A 21,178-nucleotide genomic window follows, 5' to 3' on the forward strand; every position below is an offset into this window, starting at 1 on the left:
ATACAAACTTATATATAATAGCTTTTATAGATTATATATTTACACCAAAATTTAATATATGGCTCCCAAATACTGAAAAAAAAAAAAAAAAAAAACCAAGCTTCTTAACACTTTCATACCAAGGTCACTATAACTCTGTAACAATGAAAAGAAAAGAAATTATATATATATATATATATATAGGCTAATCCCATTTATTAGAACAGTAGTTAAAAAGGCTAAAATTGGGGTGCCTGTGTGGCTCAGTTGGTTCAGCATCTGACTTTGGCTCAGGTCATGATCTCACGGTCCATGAGTTTGAACCCCGTGTCAGGCTCTGTGCTGGAGCCTGCTTCGTATTCTGTGTCTTCCTCTTCCTGTACCTCTCCTCTGCTAACATTCTATCTCTCTCTCAAAAACAAATAAACATTAAAAAAATGTTTTTAATGCTAAAATAGTAGTAAATGATATATTCTGCATTGTAATAAAAGAATAATGTAACACAATAAGTAGGGTTCATTTTTATCAACAAAATTATAGTTCAATATTAGAAAGACATCAATAGAATTTCCTTAAGTAATTGCTTCAAGATGAAAAATATATTCATTTTAATAGACGATGAACAATTATTTTATATAATTCAACCTCCATTTCTAATAAAAACAACTAGAAGTCTCAGAAACCTAGAACAAATAATATTCTACTTAACAATGAAACTTAAAAGAATTCATGAGAAAATCAAGAACTTATTCAAAGATCCCCATGATTATTATTCAATATAATCAGTGATTGTGATCGGTCCAATTAAACAGGGAAAAGAAATAAAATGACTAGGGATGCCTGGGTGGCTCAGTCGGTTAAGCCTCTCTTCTGACTTCGGCTCAGGTCATGATCTCATCATTTGTGAGTTTGAGCCCCACATCAGGCTCTCCACTCTCAGCACAGAGCCTGCTTCAAATCCTGTCTCCCCATCTCTCTGCCTCTTCCTCATTCGCTCTCTCTTAAAAATAAAAATAAACGTTAAAAATTTTTTTTAAAAATGACTATTTTAAAGATTGAGTAAAGAAAACTTTCACTATTTCAGATGATATCTATAAATTATAAAATCAAATGAAAAGTTCTTAGAAGAAGAATTTTCAGAAAGGAAGCTATAAAATATACTCTCGTGAGAAATCCAAAAATTTACTTCCCTTACAGTGCCGCAAAAACAAACTAGAAGGTATCATAAAAAAAATCTACCATTAAAATATCAATGAAAACTATTAAGTTCCTAAGTAATTAATCAATAAAAAATGTATAAGAAAGAATATTATGAACTTTTATTGAAGAACAGAAAACATAAATAAGTGGAAAGACAATTACTATTTCTCAGTGGGAAAGAGTCAGTATTTCAAAATGTGAATTTTCTCCCCAACATTAATCTTTAAATTCAATAAAATTCTTAGTGAAGTCCTAACAAGATTTATTTAATGGCTGGTTATAGAGTCATCCTAAGCTCATTTGGAAGTAAAAATTCCTGAGAAGAAAGAAAATTTTGATCCAGAACAAGGGTGAACACACCCCAACAGACATCAAAAACAAACCACAGAGTCATAGTAATTAAGATAGACCCCATACATACAGAGGTTTCAATTATCATAAAATAACATTTCTAATGTACATAAAAGATGAAAGATTGAAAAAAAATTGATCAAGCCAAGGTTATCCTTTTGGAAAAGACCAAGTTAGGTTATCTACTTTATACCATTTCACAACGTAAACTCCAAGTGCAAGTTGTTGGGGCCCTCTGAAGTCTTGAAGATGACAGTGAAATGTCCTTGGGAATTCACCCTGCCAAGTAAGATATACTTTACAGAAGTCATGGCCAGGACCCCTGAAGTCCTTGCTACCACTTCACTGAATTACTAGAAATCTTACCATCTAGAAGAAACTGCAGAACCAACCTGGGGTGCCAATGCCTCCTTATAATCAAGAAGCAGAGAGGTCAAAATGTATTTCCCCGGTGGTAAGAAGTTCTAGAACGATTTTCAGTATAGGTGCAGTAAGGGTTAAGTTCTCATCTCTCTAGCAACTAGCCAATTTGTTCACCATTTCTAAACAAAGATATCTGAGTAACAAACCATCCAAAGTAAGTCACACTGGAGACTGATACAAAAATCAGATTTTTTTGAGTCTCAATACTGCTGACACTTTTATTTATATCATAATTAGCATTCAATCAGTTTTCAGAAAAAAAAAGATTTAGTTTTTTTTCTTTCCTTTTAGAAAATCTGAATGATTAACTTACTCCAGGAAACACTATCTATAACTGCTACACAAGACCACTGTCTTTCTCTTATACTCTCAAGCTTTCAAGTATCCTATTTGCAGACAATATGTGCCTAACAAGGATTTGGTGAATGAATAAATGGATTAACGAAAACCTAGAAAATAAGGCCTACCCAAAATCCTCCCCCTCAGCAACTCAATTATGTAACCATTCTGCTTCAAGTGCTACTTGGTGTGTGCATGGAACCACATGCAGTCCTGTGTTGGCTTTTATAAAATGACTGGGGCAGTAAAGTCAGCTAGAGAGAGAGACGAGTAAGGTGGGTCAGGAGTGTTTATGTTAACTAGAAGACGTGGGGGAACCTCAGTAGGTGTTAAACAAGGCTCGCACTTATTTGTATGTATCTATCTATCTATCTATCTATCTATCCATTCATTCTTTATTTTACTTTTTATTTATTTATTTTTTAATATAATTTATTGTCAAGTTGGCTAACATACGGTGTATATAGTGTGCTCTTGGTTTTGGGGGTTGATTCCCATGATTCATCACTTACATACAACACCCAGTGCTCATCCCAACAAGTGCCCTCCTCAATGCCTTGCATTTTTATAGATCAATGACTTTCAGCTGTGGGAAGGATGAATTTGAGGGGTATAAGCTAAAGTCAGGGACAGATCACTTAGGAGGCTATCTCAGTAATTCAGTAAGATGATGAGCTTCTGTACTAAGTAAGTAGTTACAGGAAAAGAGGGGAGTAGAAATATTCTAGAATGTAGAATATTCTGGAATGCAGAATATTCCAGAATGTAGAATTATTCTTTTTTTTTTTAATTTTTATTTATTTTTGAGGGAGACAGAGCACAAGTAGGGGAGGGGCAGAGAGAGAGGGAGACACAGAATCCGAAGCAGGCTCCAGGCTCTGAGCTGTCAGCACAGAGCCCTATGCGGGGCTCGAACTCATGAACCGTGAGATCATGACCTGAGCTGAAGTCTGATGTTTAACTGACTGAGCCACCCACGCACCCCTAGAAATATTCTTTATAAGGCAAAATCCATAGGTCTCAGAGATGAGCATGTAGAGGGAAGCATGTAGGTAGAGTTGACGCTAACACTTAGGGATGGTACCCTGGGCACATGGTAGCATCACCAGCTAAGAGAATATATAGGATCCTATGCAAAGCTTTAGGCAGGAGTCCCCAGTCACAGGCGCACAGCACAACTCTGAAAGGTCTATTGTAGGTAACTCCTCATTTTAGTAGTTGTCAGAGTTTGTGAATGACTTACTCTGTTTTCAGCCATCAGTACTGGAGATTATCTCTAAAACAGAGACATTCTCACTCATTTGCATTCCAATGCACAGTCTTAAATAGGAAAGTAGCAGCTGAATTTAAAGCCAGTAGGTCAGACACTGTGGGTAACCCCTAACCTATCTGTGCCATAACCTGTAATGCTATTTATAAGTTACCCATCGACGAAGACACTCGCATTCTTTTATGCTTTTTATAGATCACAGTAGCAAAGCAATTTCAAAACCAAAACTCTGAAAACACAACAGAAAAGCTCCTTCACCTGGGGCTAACAGCTTTGTCTCTCTGAACAGTGGGGATCTAATGTGTTATGCATGTGAACATCAACTATCCTTTCTCTCAAACTGGACGCCAGATGACAAACTACTGCCCAGAGGGACTTGTAAATGCGCCCCCTCCATTTGCCTGACTAATGGGCTCTTGCCTTCCAATCATCCTGTCATCAAAGAACTGCTATCTCATTTACCAGGGTCTCTCACTTCTTCTGGTCCATTGTAACCTCCCTGCCAGAGCAGCTACAGAGAGACCCCAGGCGGGGATCCCCAGTGGTTCTGGGGAGGGGGAATGATGAGACTTTCTCAGAAAGAAAAGTACAGAATCTGTCTGAATTGGAGGATTTATATGGGTGTGATCTAAGGCTGGAAATGTAGGCAACAGTGCCTTCAATATCAGGATGAGGGCTTTTTAATTTATCCTGCAGGTAAGAGGACCTTTGGGTCAAATGGCAGAGTTAGGCTGGATCACTGGTGTGAACTCAGCCCAGAGGACCAAAGGTAAATTCCTCCGTGCTTGATACACGTAGAGAACATCCTTTGTTTTCTGACCATAGAGGTATTAGTTTATAGAGCCCTCTTTTAAACTAAGATCTAGTTGTTCCTCAGTTTTGAGTCTCCTACTTCCTAACTGTTCCAACACTGGTGGGTCTACTGGCAGCTGTGGTTTCTTTGCAATCTCAGTTCAAGTTTTTCTTATCTGTTTTGAGGAAATTGCTTCTTCTCGCCTTGAACTTGCAGTTTTGCCCTGATGTGCAATTGTCTTGGCATGTGATGACTTACCACAGAGCCACTCCTGGGAACTGTAAAACTCCCTTCTTCATCTGGGGACCCATCTGACAGGGCGGTACTGTTGAGAGAAGCATCATCTGGCTAAACGGAGAAACGAAAGTACCATTCTTATTCAGGCAGACACTTCTAATGTGTTTGTGTACTGCACTGTGTGTATGTATTTAGATGTGTGTGACAACATACAAAGTCGTGACTGCCTGGGCAGCCCTTCAGGGAACATTACCATGAGTGCCTAAATGCCAGGCCCTCTGGCCGACACTGGACAGACGCTGGCCCCTGTAGCAGACACTGCCGTTGCCCGCCACAAACTCCCTTTGCTTTAACAATGTCTTGGTGTGGTTCCAGGGAGTTAAACCAAAGAACTTCATTTCCAGGATTCGTTGCGGCTAAGAGTGATCACGTGACAAGTGTGGTCCACGAGATGCAAGTGTAATTTTACCAAGAGGGCTTCTGGAATGGCTGAGGCTTTCCTGACCAAAAAAGAATCTGGTCAGCTCCTGTACACTCATGACAGCACCGCAGATGACAGCCTACAGTTGCCGGGTATCTTGCTCGAATAAGCATGATGGCCACGGCAAAGGATGGCAGGGGCAGAAGATCAAACCCACCTGGGTTTGTGCAAAGGTATCAGGTGAATGCCCTGTCAGACTTGGACCTCCAAATCTCCATGTGAAGCAAAATAACTCCAACGCTTCCATTACACATGGCCGAACACAAACCTGTCTAATCTTACTTTTTAAACACACCCTATGATTATCTTCTGCAGTGACGAGAATTCAGCAGCAACAGCACCACGTTATGTTTATAAAGCTGGAAATAGATTTTTGCTTTAGCAGACAATGGCTTCACTAAAATTCAAGACATAAATATTCTTTTCTTTACTGAAGGAACCTTACTGCAAAATACAATGCATTTGATACTTATGAATACATATTCTTTTAAAAAACCGTTGCTCACCTTGCTTGACCACATTTTCTAAATTTCTTTTTTTTTTTGTAATTTTTTAACGCTTATTTATTATTGAGAGACAGAGAGAGACAGAGCTTGAGAATGGGAGGGGCTGAGAGACGGGGAGACACAGAATCTGAAGCAGGCTCCAGGCTCTGAGCTGTCAGCACAGAGCCCAATGCGGGGCTCGAACTCACAAACCGAGAGATCATGACCTGAGCCGAAGTCGGATGCTTAACCGAACTGAGCCACCCAGGTGCCCCTCTAAATTTCTTATAGAGGACAGGCATTACTTTACAAGGTGAGCAAAGGACTTTTTTTTTTTTTTAAGGGACAAATAAAACACAAGAACTAGTATAAGAAATTAAAGTCAAGATGGTGAACTGACAATTATCTACCCTTCCTATCCCCAATCACTGAAATGGCAGAAAACATATAATTTTTTAAAGGAAGACATTTTTTTTTTAAAGGACGACATTTTTAATAGCACTGGGAACCAGTACAGAATTCTACAGCAGACCAACTCATAGAAATTTGTACATGAAAAGAAAATAGAATGCGTTTGGTAAAATAAAAATCTTTACCCCTGAGCAGCATGAAAGAAAATTTCCAGAGAGGGAGAAAAAAAACAAACAACACAGAATTGTACAAAGACTAGGAAAGAGTCCCAGGTACATAGTTAAAAAATGTTTGCAAAATAGGAGCCAAGCAGACCAGCTCCTAAAATATGTAGACAGCCCCTAAATATAACCGAGGAAACCCTCCCAAAATGTAGTCCAAATAAAATGAACTAACTACCTTGGGCGGTGGGTTCCTATTGTGAGTATAAGGGTCTGAGAGAGAAGGAAACCAGGAGGCCACAACAAAAGTCATGGAGGGGAGACTGAAATGAAGTCAGCTTTGCCTGTAAGTAATGACTTAGGTCCTTCATCCTTCATCCTTGGCATCCTTCGCATCTGGGGACAACGTTTACCAACCTACCTGCCTCCTCTATGCACCTTAAAGCTAAGGACACTCCACTCGCTTACAAGAACACACAATCAAAATTTTGGCCTTCAGAAAAATTGATCCACTCAAGTGCAAAGGAAACATACAGCAATTTCCTAATTGATTAAAAATTAATAAAGTCCTATGCTATGATTCTGCAGAGGATTTTGAGAGCCCACAGGGCTTGTAGTTCCACCTGAGAGTGTGCTGGTACCTTCTGCCTTGTGGAACACTTTCCACCCAATGCCTCCTTGGATGGAGTCTCGGGTGGATCACCTCACCCTCTTGCTGTGACAGGATTCTCAAGGACAGTGTTATGAGGGAGGGACTAGGGAAGTGGATGGGAAAAAACAACCTGGATCCGTAGTCTTGGTACAAAGCTCTCTCTGCAGTGGACACAAAACCTAAAACCTAAAACGCTTGCTGCCACCTAATGGGAGATATGCACTTTCCTGATCAGATGGTTCTCACACTCGGGCACTTCACTGTTTGTGTCACTTATTATTACACATTCTAAAAGCTGGCATTTCTCCACTTAAGAGGTTTATATTTGAAAAATAACTGGAAAAAAACCCTAAATATTTATATCTTAGTTGATAGTGAAAATACTGAAAAATTTTTTTTTACATGGTAGTCTGTTGTTTTTCTGTATGAGCTTACCCCCAAGGACCAAGCTTTAGCTGACGACATCCTCCACTTGGGAGACACACACAAAAAATTAGTTTTTGCTGTTGCTTCTCCCTATAGATGCTTTTTTTAAAAGATAGAATTTAGTTAGGGGCGCCTGGGTGACTCAGTTGGTTAAGCGGCCAACTTTGGCTCAGGTCATGATCTTGCAGTTTACAAGTTCAAGCCCCACATCGGGCTCTGTGTTGACAGTTCAGAGCCTTGAGACTGCTTCAGATTCTGTGTGTCCCTCTCTCTTCTCCTCCCCTGCTCATGCTCTCTCTCTCTCTCTCTCTCTCTCTCCCTCAAATTAAAAAAAAAAAAGAATTTACTTATTTTTGATTTACCTATTATTTCTTTCTGAGTTTATGAACTATGGGTGATGGCCTGTGGGTAGGTTGTCTGCCAAAAATCTAAATTATGTTGCATCTTTACCCAAGAGAAATGATGAGAATACACATCCTTTATATGATATGAATGTTCATTGTGGTAACATGCATAACTGCTCAAAACTGGAAACAATCCAAATGTCTATCAACAGGTGAACAGATATACCAATAGTATATTTATGCAATGGATTATTGGTAGTAATAAAAGGACCAACTTCCAACACATGCATCAAATGGATGAATCTAAAAATTATTTTGAGTGAAAAAAAGACAGACACAAGAGTACACTGTATTTATAATTCTACTTATATGGAAGTTAAAACCAACCTAAGGGTTAGAAATCAGCGCAGGGCTTGCCTGGAGGAGGGGCAGGAGGATAAGGGAAAGGGCCCCAAAGAGATTTCTGGGGTGATGGAAATTTTCTCTGTTTTGACTAACTTGTGGTTATGTGGGTAAAAACATATGTTAGAACCAATTGAATTATACACCTAAAACACATGTATGTATTGTTTGTAAATCTACTTCAGTAAAAAAACATAAAAATATTTTGATTCCTTAAAAAAATGTGATTCTTTGCAGTACCTGGGTGGCTCAGTTGGTTAAGCATCTGAGTTCAGCTCAGGTCATGATCTCACGGCTCGCGGGTTCAAGCCCTGCATCAGGCTCTGTGCTGACAGCTCAGAGCCTAGAGCCTGCTTCAGATTCTGTGTCTCCCTCACTCTCTGCCCTTCCCCCGCTCACTCGCTCTTGCACAAGCATGCTTTCTCTCTCTCTCAAAAATAAACATTAAAAAATATATTTAAAAAAAAACAAATGTAATTCTTCTCTTCAGAGTGATTTAAGGAGCTATGGCTACTTTGAACCAAGAGCGCACTGCTACAATAATGGGAAAAAAGAAGACTATGTTTACTGAAATTCAGAAAAAGAGTGAGATAAGCTACAATAATACCATCATGATCAAGAAAAAACTATTAATCTGCAACATAAAGATGAAGAAATCCAAGCAAACAGGCTAACAGGAGAGGAAATTTTGGAGGTACTGAAATTCAAGCAAAGAGACAACCATCTAACGTGTGTTCTAGAAGGCTGGAAACACAGAAAATGGGGAGAAAATAATGTAAAACATAACAGAAGACAGTGTGCAGAAACTGGAGGGAAAAAAAAAAGTCCTTGGATAGAAGGAACTTGAGGAGCAATGGCCAAAATGAATGCAGTAAAGGGCAGATCCTCATGATGGTTCAGAACTCCAGCAGTAAATTCAAAATCAATTAAAAATGCCAAAGTTGAGGGGCGCCTGGGTGGCTCAGTCGGTTAAGCACCCGACTTCGGCTCAGGTCATGATCTCATGGTCTGTGAGTTCGAGCCCTGCATCGGGCTCTGTGCTGACAGCTCAGAGCCTGGAGCCTGCTTCGGATTCTGTGTCTCCCTCTCTCTCTCTCTCTCTCTCTGCTCCTCCCCCATTCATGCTCTGTCTCTCTCTGTCTCAAAAAAATAAAATAAACGTTTAAAAAAATTTTTTTTTTTAAAAATGCCAAAGTTGAAAAAATTTGCACAGTGAACAAACAAACAAACGAAACCACTTATACATAAAGGAATGAGATTCAGGTAACCAAAATAAGAAAAGAAAAGAAAAACAATAATATAAGAGTGCAACATTCAATGAGCAATAAGAGGAATTCTGCCATAAAGGTTTTCCCTGACAGCTAAGGTCTTCTGTTAATAAGCGTCACTCATTTTACACATATTCCAATCAGGAACATCAACATGGTATTCAGAGTCTGCTGGATTAAATCCGTACGCTACAGTGGCAGCATAAAAGGAAAAAGTTAAAAGTTCATGCTAACGCTGGCATTGCATTGTACACAGTGGTACCAACCTTGGCCTACCCACCGTTGGTTCCTTGTTTTGTGACTAAAACAAACTCCCACTTGTTTAAATCAAAGTTCTTTAGATTTTCTTTTCCATGAAGCAAACGCAGATGTAACTGACATTTTTTAAACAGATGGTATGATGATTGTATTTTGCAGTAAATTATGAATCAATACCAAGTGTAGCCATTTGATTTCACTCACTTAAGACATTGGAAATATACTAGATGAACTGCTTTGCTTTTCGACTAGACTAACACCTCAAATGACTAATTCATTTATGTGGACTGCACATTTTATCTATATAAGGAGTGGTTTGTAGAGTGTAGGTTTGTTGATGGAAGACTGAGTTGTAAGACTTTTGTCAATGCCCAAATTCAGTGACATTTGCAGTTCAGAGTCAAGGGTCCACCACATATAATACATAAAAAGACTATTTCTTTACTTAATGTAGCTTGTTGCAAAATAAACACTTTGGATATTAATGAAATCATAATATATTATATGAACTCTGTTTTAAAGGTTTATTTAGGTATAACCTACAATTAACTGCCAATATTTAAAGAGTAAAAGCATGCATTTTGATGTCGTTTTGAGAAATATTTAGACCAGTGAAACCATCACCATAGTCAATACAGTGAACAAAAGGAGCACACCAAAAACTTTCTTATACCCCTGTCAAACCTTCCTTCCCTCCTTTCCTCACCCATCGCCAGGTCTCCAGGCAATCACAATCTCCTTTCCCTCACTATAGGTTAGTTTGCACTTTCCATGATTTACAGAAGTTGAATCTTTTTGGTCTGGCTTTTTTCACATGGCATAATTATTCTGAGATCCATCCATGTTGTACATATTAATAGTTCATTGCTTTTTATTGCTGAGTAATATTCCATTGTATGGATATACGAGAATTTGTTCATCCACCTGTAGGTAAAAATGGTCGTTCCCTGTTTGGGTCTATTACGTGAGAAACATTTGTAAGTAAGTCTTTGTGGTAATATATATTATGTATGAGTAAAATGGCTGGGTTTGAAGTAGGTATATGCGTAACAGTTGAAGGTTGCCAGGGGTGCCTGGAGGCTCAGTCAGTTAAGCTTCTGACTTCAGCTCAGGTCATGATCTCCCAGTTCATGGGTTTGAGCCCCGTGTGGGGCTCTGTGCTGACAGCTCAGAGCCTGGAGCCTGCTTTGGATTCTGTGCCTCCCTCTCTCTCTCTGCTCCTCCTCCGCTCGTGCTCGCGCGCGCGCGCGCTCTCTCTCCCTCTCTCTCAAAAATGAATAAACATTAAAATAAGTTTTTTTTAAAATATTTAAACAAAAAAGAAGTTGCCAAATTATTTTCCAAAGTGGATGGACCATCTTACACTACCACCAGCAGGGCAGCAGTGTCAACTGCTCTGCACCCTTAGCAGCAGATGAGAGGGTCAGTCCTGCATTAGGCAGGTTATGTAGAGACACCTCCTTGTGGCTGTATTTGCATTTCCATAATCACCAGTGATACTGAGTACCTTTCATGAGGTTAATTTGCCATCCCCATATTTTCTTTGGTGAAGCATCTGTTCAAATCTTTTCCCCATGTTAAAAGGTGAGAAAAGACCAAACAAACCTTTACCAATGGAAAGCTCAGGGTATGTTCTTGAAAGAGAAAGTTGATTTGTTTTCAAAAGTAAAGGATTTGTGTAGTTAAGTTAAGGGAATCAAAGGTCAAATACCAGCAGGAAGCAGACTGGGGATAATTTTTAATATCAAAAGAAATCTTGTGTTATTTCTGTAAACAACCGGGGTTATATTCTGGGATTAAATGGGAAAGTTAAGTCAGATGATCCAAACTCTCTTTCCTAAAACCTAATAGAGTGAACAAAACATAACTAAAAAATAGGAAAAAAGATTCCCAGCAACATTCATATGAGGGGTGATTGGACAGAGATGTTCCAGGAATAACACAAATTCCTTTCTACAGTCCAACTCCCTCTCCATCAAAACTGCACTAATGAAGAAAGCAAATGGAGAAAATTTTGAAAAAGACAACTACCATCATGTCCAAATTAGGAGAGAGGACAAAGGTGTGAGTAACCACAGGTGAGCTCAATACATGCACATTCAAACAAAGACTCCCCTGCACCATCTCAGCAGGGAGGAGGGAACCTATTGGGATTCCCCATTCTGCCTTTTGCTAATCTGGGAGGAAGCCAGGACAGGGAACATGAGCATGGAAAAACAAAAAAGAAAACACTACACAACCTCCACCAAAGGAGAGAAAAGACTGCTTGAAGGAGTGTACATAGAAACATGTGAGAAAAGGTTCTGGGCTAAACCGTGAATAAAGTAAACTTTCCTGGTTGTAAATGGATATAAGCTTGACCCTTCTTGTGAGGCTTGCCTGACTTTTCCCTCCTCTGGGTCAGCTGGGAGAAGAAGTGGGGATGGGTAAAAGTAGGGAGAGGGAGAAGGGAAAAAGGCACTGGATACCTGGGGTTACATGTATGGTCAGAAGAAAGGTGCCTGGTATTCACCCTGCACTGGGAAAACAGTAGAAAACCTGAGGACACCTGCTTCTCCTCCAACAGATGGACCTATGACTCGATGGAACTAGCACTTATGAGAATTTTTTTTAAAGAAAAGAAAAAACAAAGAAACTAAATCTGCCCCAGAAACGGCCTACCGTCATTGGTTTTCTGGGTATTTATCTGTTTTTATAGAGCATGCAATTATTTGTGAGCTTAACTATTAAACTTGGGTTTGTTTACTGCTGAATGTTTTCCTATAAATTGATTAAAGGTAGATAGGTATGTTGACAGCTGTGGCTGTCCAGTCATCTTAATTATGGTGCACTGTTTTGAAGTTTTGCCTGATTGTCTTGGGGAAAAAAAAAAATGGCCTCTTCATTCATCCCTACTCCCAACTTTCCTGCTATAACTTACCAAGGAATCACTTGTTTTCATAACTCCTGGCAGCTCTTTTTCCTCCTGGGGACCATCCAACTGAGCAGTATGATTGTCACAGGTATCACCTGGCTAATAAGAGAAACAAAAGCCATTTTTATTCAGACATATCTGTCCCAACATGACTGTTCATTCAATTATTCATTACACAAACTCTATAAATGGATAGCCATGTGGTGATATACAGAGTTAATGACTGACCTGTGCAATGTCAAGGGCATTTGCCAATTCATCCACAATTATACTGATCCTCATAAATACTGTGTACTATAGCAGAAGTTGGTCTCAAGAGCAGACACTGTTAATTAATTACCTGCCAAAATCCACTTTTATTTCCTTCTTAACTTACGAATATCATGATCTGTTCCAAGATGCTACATCTAAACTAAAAAGACCAATGAGATACAAGTAAAATCCTACTTGGTAGAGCATCCAGGAAGGCTAGTATTTTCTTGCTTAAGTGGATAGAATCTGCTGGCTGATGCTTCTTCCAGAACAGGGACATGATGCCTGTGATGCCCAGGCATTAAATATAAGCCTATAAGCATTAAATATAAGCCCACATGCTGTGTGGAGCAGAATGGAAAGATGAAAAAGTCGGTAGATTCAGGCTAGGGACACCAGCCACACCAGCCTCAGACTTCTTATTTTATAAGGACAATCATCTCTAATTGTCTAAGTCATGCAGCTTACTGATAAAACTATGCTACTTTAAAATCAGACTTTATGACTTTTGGTAATGACTTACAAATCAGCAAAAGTAGTCAGTTTTTTTTTCAATTAAGAAACTGGAAATACAGTAGATTGATGGTCTCACAAATACACGTGACTGAACCAAACATTTCATTCCCATTCACTGAATATTGTAAAAGCTCTGATTTTCATTATGCAGCAAGTATATTTGGAGACTATTCCAATTGTGATCGATGGCATTATAGGCTTTGTGCATATGCTCTAAGATTTTTAGCAGCACTTGTGATATAATGGCATTCCCCCAAATAAGATGCAATTATTCTATTCTATGATTGAAGCAACATTGTGCCAAATTAAACACACTGGATAATAGTGAAATCATAAACTTCTACATGAAACTTCAGAAACTGTTATTTTTCACCTTGCTTTTCCATATTTTCTAATTTTCCCCCAAAGAGTACGCATTGTATTCATAAGAAAAACATACATCTGTTTTGAAGTGAAAACAATGCTAATGAGGCAATACAAGAAGCCAGGTCAGGACAGAGGACTGAGGGCACACCACTCCCAATCACTCAGAATTAGAGAACGGGATTGTAAGACCAGCTCCAAATGGCACTGGAAACCAACAAGGTGTACTAATAACAGGTGAGAAATTGTTAGAAATTCCTGGGGAATAAAACATAAATAACGTATTTCATAATTGCACAGATTTTAGCCTAAGAACAGCATAAAACAACACTGCTGGCAAGGAAAAGATAAATCTACAAAAAGCAAACAGACAACCAGGTAACCTCAGTGTGAAAATTAGAAAGGGTAGGATGGGGCCCTAGTGGAACAGCTGCAATAATTTATCATAAAATGTTTTGTCAATGGAGAGGCCAGACAGACCTCCCAAAAGCTCCCTTTACACTGAACAGCAGGCAGCAGCTAAAAGCACTCTGGGTCCAGTGAACCACCTGCCATGGGTAGTAGTCTGGGATCGGAACTAAAATAGACCTCAGTATCAGGTTACTCTGGGCCACCATGAAAGACATGGAAGGGAGAATAATGAGAAAACATCAGTTTTGTCTTGGATAGCAAGAAATGAAATCATTTACCACTTCTCCCTTTGGTGTATGCTTGCATGTGTGTGTGTGTGTGTGTGTGTGTGTGTGTGTGTGTGCGTGCACACATGAGCATGCATACTCACCCATATATACAGTGAAACTAACTCCCATTCACACAACGTTCACATACCTTACTCACTTACACAGTACCCGAAATCAGCCTTCTCATTCAATAAAGAGTCCTTTGGGAAAATATCTATATCATGGCAGAGAAATCATACAGCAATGACATATCCTAAGTAATTAATTAGTCAATCTAGTCCATTAATAAATATAAGTCAATCACTAAGAACCATCAGGCACTGGAGAAAATCAATGTTAGGAAAAAGTCACTCGTGGAGAAAAAAAAAAAAACATTTTAAAAAGGTACCGTGATAAACATTCTGTGAAAAAGAATTGAGAAAAGGGAAAAGGCTTAAAAAGAATTAATTTCAGAAATATTTGAGAAAATATTGCAACCATAAGTCAGGAGTAACTATAAAAATAAAGGGAAGTGAGTGAAAAAGGAGTTCTTGTCAATTAGCAGTATGACTACTGAATTAAAAAATCAATAGAGGCTAAATTATAACCACTCATGGCTAAAAGGAGAATCAGGGATTTACAAAATGACATAGACAAAATCTACTAGCATACAGAACAAACAGAAAAAAAAGACAAGGAAATATAACAATTTAAGAAATATAGAAGTTTAATATAGAGGCAATAAAAGGAAGAATAGAGAAAATGGAAATGATGAAATAATTAAAGAAATTCTGGGAAGAGAATGGTCATAACTGAAAGAAAAGTAATGTTTTTCAGAAACAAAAAGCTGAGCGCTGATCATGATGAAAAAAGAAAAAGATTTCATATCCTTATGGCAGTTCAGGTTTCTAACACTAAAGATAAATTTAAGGGGCAGCTGGGTGGCTCAATCAGTTGACAGGCCATGATCTCAGGATTCATAAGTCTGAGCCCCGCAAAGTGTTCTCTGCTGTCCACACAGATCCTCTGTCCCCCTTCTTCTCTGCCCCTCCCCCGCTTGCAAGCATACATGTACATGCTCTCTCTCAAAAATAAAAACAAAACATCAAAAAAAAGATAAATGCAAAAGGCTTCCAGAAATGCAAAAATGAAAGGATACAAAATAAGATGTAGAGAGAAATCAAACTCCTCAACATTAGCACTATATGAAAAAGCAAACATTAATATTTACAAATTTCTGAAAAATTAATTTAGGGCCTAGCACTTTGATACTCAGCAATTTAGGATTTAAGTTTTTATTTTTTTTAATTCTTTTTTTAATGTTTGTTTGTTTATTTATTTATTTATTTATTTATTTATTTATTTATTTATTTATTTTATAGTGAATATAACTTATTGTCAAATTGGTTTCCATGTAACACCCAGTGCCCATTCCAACAGGTGCCCTCCTCAATGTAGGATTTAAGTTTTTAGGTATGAAAATTTAGTATCCAGAGAGATTTCTTGCCAGATTCACTCAAAGGATAAAAGGTACAATCTGCTAAGAAGCTGTAACATTTTGTAATATGTATGATTATGCAAATTAATATTTTTACTGTTCTCTGTAGTCATTCTGCTATGTTAGCCCTCACCATCCTCCTGGGAGAAAGAATGGTACTCCCTTTCTCATTCTATAAACTGCTCAGTAGTTCAGAGCAGGGCCTGGAATAAAACTTTAATGTCCTCTTCCGTCTTACTGCTAGATTTCTTCGATTGTTCGGCACCACAGTTGCCCCTTGATTCACCTTTAAAAGGTGATAAGACCTTCCAGGAATTGAAATAAAAAAAAAATAGTGAAAAAAGGGAAAAGAAACAAAATAAGCCTAGACAATCACGGGAGTCCATGGTTAGGGTGGTGTGTTAAGTGTGGCAAGTAAGACTTCAAATAAGCCTCTCTTACGTGCTGCCTTGACACCTGGTAAAAGCAGAAGGGCCATAAATGGTCTAACTACAAGCCTCCGTCCCACTCTGCTCCCTTATATAAGGTGCCCTAGGAGAACAATGCTCCTTATCCAGGAGGCCAGACACAACTCCTGCTTATCCTTCAGTAGTGGCTTTCAGTTCCCCATCAGCCTGTGGAATTATTCAAACAAGCCAATCACATCCTCCTATGGGAACCAAGGGGAGCCGTGCTCTCTTGATACTATACAGCCTGCTTGCTACAACCCTTGGTTATTCACTCTGTTCCCAAGTGCACCCTATATGTAGCTCTGTGTGGTGTCTGGTGTCCTCCTAACCCAAGCTGTGAGAACATGTGATAATAAATTGCTGTTGACCTTCTCTGTCCATTGTCAGGTGTCAAGCCACCCCTATAACCCTAGGGTGGGAATCCCTCCCTTACCTACGGGGTAAAGAGGAGGCGATTAAAAGACAAGATAGAGTCAGCTAGGGTGAAACCTCATAGAAATCCATCATTTGAAAACACTAGTGTCTATTCTACCTGCCCCTCCTCTGGTGGTCTGAGGAGTCAGGGGCAGACAGAGGAATCACAACTTAGATCAAGTGTCCTGGTTGGAAGTAAGGTATGTAAGACTCCCTGTAATTCAGGAACAATCTAAAACCTGAGGACACTTGCTGCCAGCTCAACAGAAAAAGTAAAGACTTCTGACTAAACGGAGTTAACACTTCTATGAGAAATATAATGAAATTGGAGGGAAAAACAATTAGAGACAAAATCTACAAAATGGGATTGCTCCCAGCTCCAGCTAACCACATTCCTCCTCCAGAACTTGACCTATCCTCAGGCAACAGAGGAGCAGCCAGAACATTGGGCCACATCCAAACCCTTAAGCAGCATTTGCAAGCGACAAAGGGCTAGCCTGTATTAGGACAATTTTTCGAGATCCAGACAGAATGTCCTACATAAAGTATGTATAAAATGAAAATAAACTGTACAGAAACTAAAGATCATCATCAGCATCATTATTCATCAGATCAAAAATGGTACAAGGGTCATTCTTAAAACAGCAAAAGAATCCCTCTTCCTCTACTAGGAAAGAAAAAAAAAAAAGTAGAGCTAAAGAGAAGGAAACATGAGTCATACCAGAGGAAAGTCTCTCACCATAAATTTCTGCTGCCATGAGTCCAAGTGGAGGCAGATGTCAATAACTCCAGGTCTTTCTACGTCTCCTACTCTGGGCACCTCACTTCAGTAAGAGGACCTAGGCCTTAGGCCAAATGGTACAGATGATGGCATGGCATTCATCTCCCACACACACACACACACACACACACACGCCTTCCACTGAGATCACTTCATTGGCAGTGATGAGCTCAGGTTAGCCCTTTTTGAAACTTTGTACTAAGATAGACAAGGTGGGCTCCAATGAAAGGTATTTACCTCCTGTGCTAGATAGTGCACTTTCCCCACCTCCTGTTACACATTGAAGATGCTACGGTGCTGTCCCCCAACAAAATATCTACCTGTAGAAAATAACTGAAACGTCAAGTATTTTATATGTAGAGAACTAAATTAATATTGACAGATACATGGAGAGTAGCAGAAGGTCTTCCACTACATGTTCAGCAAAAAGAACCAAAGTTTAGCTGATGACCCCGCTGACATTTTGACTTCTGGCTGGGGCTGGAACTGCAGCTGTGGTTTTGTTACTCGAGGTGCAGACAGGCCACGGGAGTTATTTGTGGATTTAACTATTTAATTATTCATTCCTGAATTTAAGAGTCTTTGTTTCCTTCTTTGTGACAAGGCAAGTAGGCATTTTGCTCAAGTTCTCCCAACTGCCTTGAAATAATTACTTTTTCTAACCTCCTTACTTTCAAGTCCCCTTGCTTTTTATCTTACCAGTTGACCATTTCTGCAGGGAAATGCTGATATCACTTCTTCATCCAGGATCATTTCCAAAAGAGGAGTTGGGATACAACAAAAATCATCTGGCTATTGAGAAAAATGAAAGTGCATTTTTATTCAGGTATCTTCTCCCAGTGTCATTGTGCATTCAGTCATGAGCTCTGCATGACATGTGTCCATTCACACAGACGTGTGGGGACATCCATAGATTTGCCTGCTGTGCACTGATCACCGCATGTAGCCATCCATCAGCCAACACTGAGAGCCCACTATATTCGGGGCACAATGACAGACACTCTGGTCTCTGTGGAGTATATTGTCAGCTGTTTACTCCAAATCCAGTCACCTGCCTTCCTTAACAGGATCCTGATTTTTTTTTTTCTTTTTCAGGGACTTTTGTGTCCAACTAAAAAAGGTCAATTTCTTGGGCTCTTTTGAAGCTAAGGATGATCATAAAACATTTCTGGGCAATGAAAGGTAATTGGAATTCTACAGAGTAAGATTTCCAGGACACTAAGGTCGGGGAGACAGAGTAAGATGGTACAAGTTCCAGGACCATGGATATAGCGCTAGAAGTAGCCCGGCCAACTTGTAAGCAAAAGGATGAAGGTTGCATATGAATGACAAAATAGAAAGACAGGAGGAAGATGGATCCATGCTACTGCAAAGGAACACCTACCTTACCTTCTTAAAGAGAGAAAAATACACCTGTATTTGTACAACTCATGATTTCTTGGGTTTTCTGTTACATGTAGTAAAATGTATATACAGGTGATATAATCAAGTTTTTAAAAACAGGGTGCATGACTATATTTACACAATTATGTCAGTCCCACCTCTGACTAGTTGTTTATCAATTATGAAATTGGAAATAAATTAGGCTGACTATTTTACTCAATTAAATGTGTTACTGAAAGGAACGTTTGATTCACATCTTCTAAATATTAGAAACAAATGTATTTGGGTCCCAGAATTCTGCTCATGATGAACAGTACTGCAGATCCTGTCACATACATCCAGAGGCTGATTTAGTATTTGTGATTTAGTGCATAACAGCTCTACTAACACAGGGGTTAAATATTTTATTCCTTTACAGTTAGAATTCCACTGAAAACTTTATTTATTGGATATTTAATTAAATCATAAAATTTTATTTGGGCCCATAGAAATAGTCATTTTTCACCTTGCTTGTTCATATTTCCTAAGTTTCCAGTAAAGATTATGTACTATTTTTATAATAAGGAAAAACACATTTTTTGGAAGGAACAAATATTACTGAAGAATCAGCACAGAACTGGGTCAAGATAGCAAAATGAACATACTGCTTTCTCCTCCCCCCACAAATCACTCAAAGTGTCAAAAGAGATACCTTTTTCAAAGAGGAGATCTAGAAACCACTAAACATTTCCATTAGCAGAACAGAAATTGTTGGATGTTCCTGGAAGATAAAAAGCAAGCAAGAATGGCTTGATAAGGGTAGAGGGAAACCTCGGCCTGAAAAATGTTACAAGAGAAAAACATATAGAAGATAAACGCTCATCTAGAAAAAAAACACATAATCAACATTGAGAATAAAGAGAGCAGTAAGGCATCCCCAATTCAGAGGCCAATGGCCAAAGTGACCGAAGAATGTTTTTCTGAACAAAGCAGCCAGGAGAGCTTCCCTCCCTCTAACACTGACCAGCGGGCAGCAGCTAAATGCAATTCCAGGATAAAACCCAACAAGTGTCCTCTTGTTGACAACATGACCACTTGCTTTGGTGGGGCGGGGTGGGGGGTGTGTCCTGGTATAGTGGTCCTGGACAGAAAGTTAAATTGCCCTTCATTGGGGCCTTCTGAAAGAACACAGGAGTTTAAAAAGGCAAGTTAAGCTTGTAATTCTTTAAGATTATCATTGCTTTTGCATTGATACTATATTTGTGTGTCTTTAAAGTGAAGTGTGACAGCTGACTGACACATTTCACCACTCACACAGGTCCAGACTGCTATCCACTAGGAGAGTTTTAGGGAGAAAATAAGTCTATGTAACTGCATAGGAAATATACAGTCATTACTTATACTCATCTATCAATCAATCAATCAATCAACCTAGCCCTGCATTAATAGGAATTAACACCCAAATATCCAAAATCAACTGAACAATAGTAATGTAATGATGCCAAAAGTAAGCAGATGACCCTGAAGAAAACAGTAATTCAAGGAAAAGAAGACCACCTTGGAATTTAAGGTTTAGGGCTATTGCAGCCAAGAAACAAGAACAGATCACTAAAATAAAGAGGAAGTCAGGGGAAAGGAGATGCCTCAGCAAATTAACAATACGGCTGTTAATTTTTTTTTAATTAATGAAAGGCAGAAGTATTGATACCACCATGAATATACGATGGTATTATGGTATTACAGTAAGTTACGGATATAAAAAAATGAAGTGGAAAGGACAGCCACAGATACACACCAACCAAGCCCGGAATAACAAGAGAACATTTAAGAGATACTGAGGTTCAATCCAAACAATGCAACAATCATCTAACGGGAGTTCCAGAAGGAGATAAGTGACAGAAGGAAGGGAATAAATACTGGTTTTAAATGTTAGAAGGCAATATGCAGAACCTGAAGAATGAATGAGCTCTCATATTGAAAGAGCTCTTTTAGCGGTGACTAGGATGAATGTTTTCAAAAGGTAAAACTGGTGAAATTGCAAGGTTCCAACAAGTTCAAAAAACTTCCACATTTGTATATAAAGGAACTCATTCCTCATTGGTGGAGATACTGTGCTTTCCATAGACCAACAGTACACGAGAGAAGATAATGAACGAGTAGCTCCAAAATTCTGGAGGCAAATTATTCTGAGCATGGGATTCAGTGTGCAAAATACATTAAGAAAAGAGGAGTGTAATCTACATATCTATCTTTTAAATTACTGAATTTATATCTTCACTAGGTAAGTACATGGGGTCAGATTCACATGCCTAAGATTAATGCAAAATTACCTTATGAAACTTATTATGTTAAATCTTCATTAAGAAAATGAAATGGAAACTTTAGGTGATTTTCTATTAATGTACGTAAATGATGACAAAGAAAGAAACAGCATAGGAGAGGATATGTGGTGGTGGGGGGGAGACAGAGAGAGAGACAGGGGAAGTGAAG

At 38.8% G+C, this 21,178-nt stretch overlaps 1 protein-coding gene across 24 annotated transcripts in view; it reads right to left on the bottom strand.

Annotated features, from left to right (window-relative positions):
• ARHGAP28 (Rho GTPase activating protein 28) overlaps window positions 1-21,178 on the bottom strand; it is a 330,654-nt gene that overhangs the window by 156,925 nt on the left and 152,551 nt on the right. For 21 of the 24 annotated variants that reach the window (XM_023241766.2, XR_006587776.1, XR_006587777.1 and 18 more), the window contains 3 exons: window positions 18,026-18,118; window positions 12,401-12,493; window positions 4,614-4,703 (listed from right to left, as the gene is read on the bottom strand). In XM_023241766.2, coding sequence (XP_023097534.2) covers window positions 4,614-4,703; window positions 12,401-12,493; window positions 18,026-18,118 — 276 coding nt within the window. The remainder of the gene's footprint in view (window positions 1-4,613; window positions 4,704-12,400; window positions 12,494-18,025; window positions 18,119-21,178) is intronic. The other 3 variants (XR_006587782.1, XR_006587783.1, XR_006587784.1) reach the window with 3 other exon arrangements.

The sequence above is a fragment of the Felis catus genome, chromosome D3, assembly GCF_018350175.1.
Source record: "Felis catus isolate Fca126 chromosome D3, F.catus_Fca126_mat1.0, whole genome shotgun sequence".
In the NCBI taxonomy this organism is placed as follows: domain Eukaryota; kingdom Metazoa; phylum Chordata; class Mammalia; order Carnivora; family Felidae; genus Felis; species Felis catus.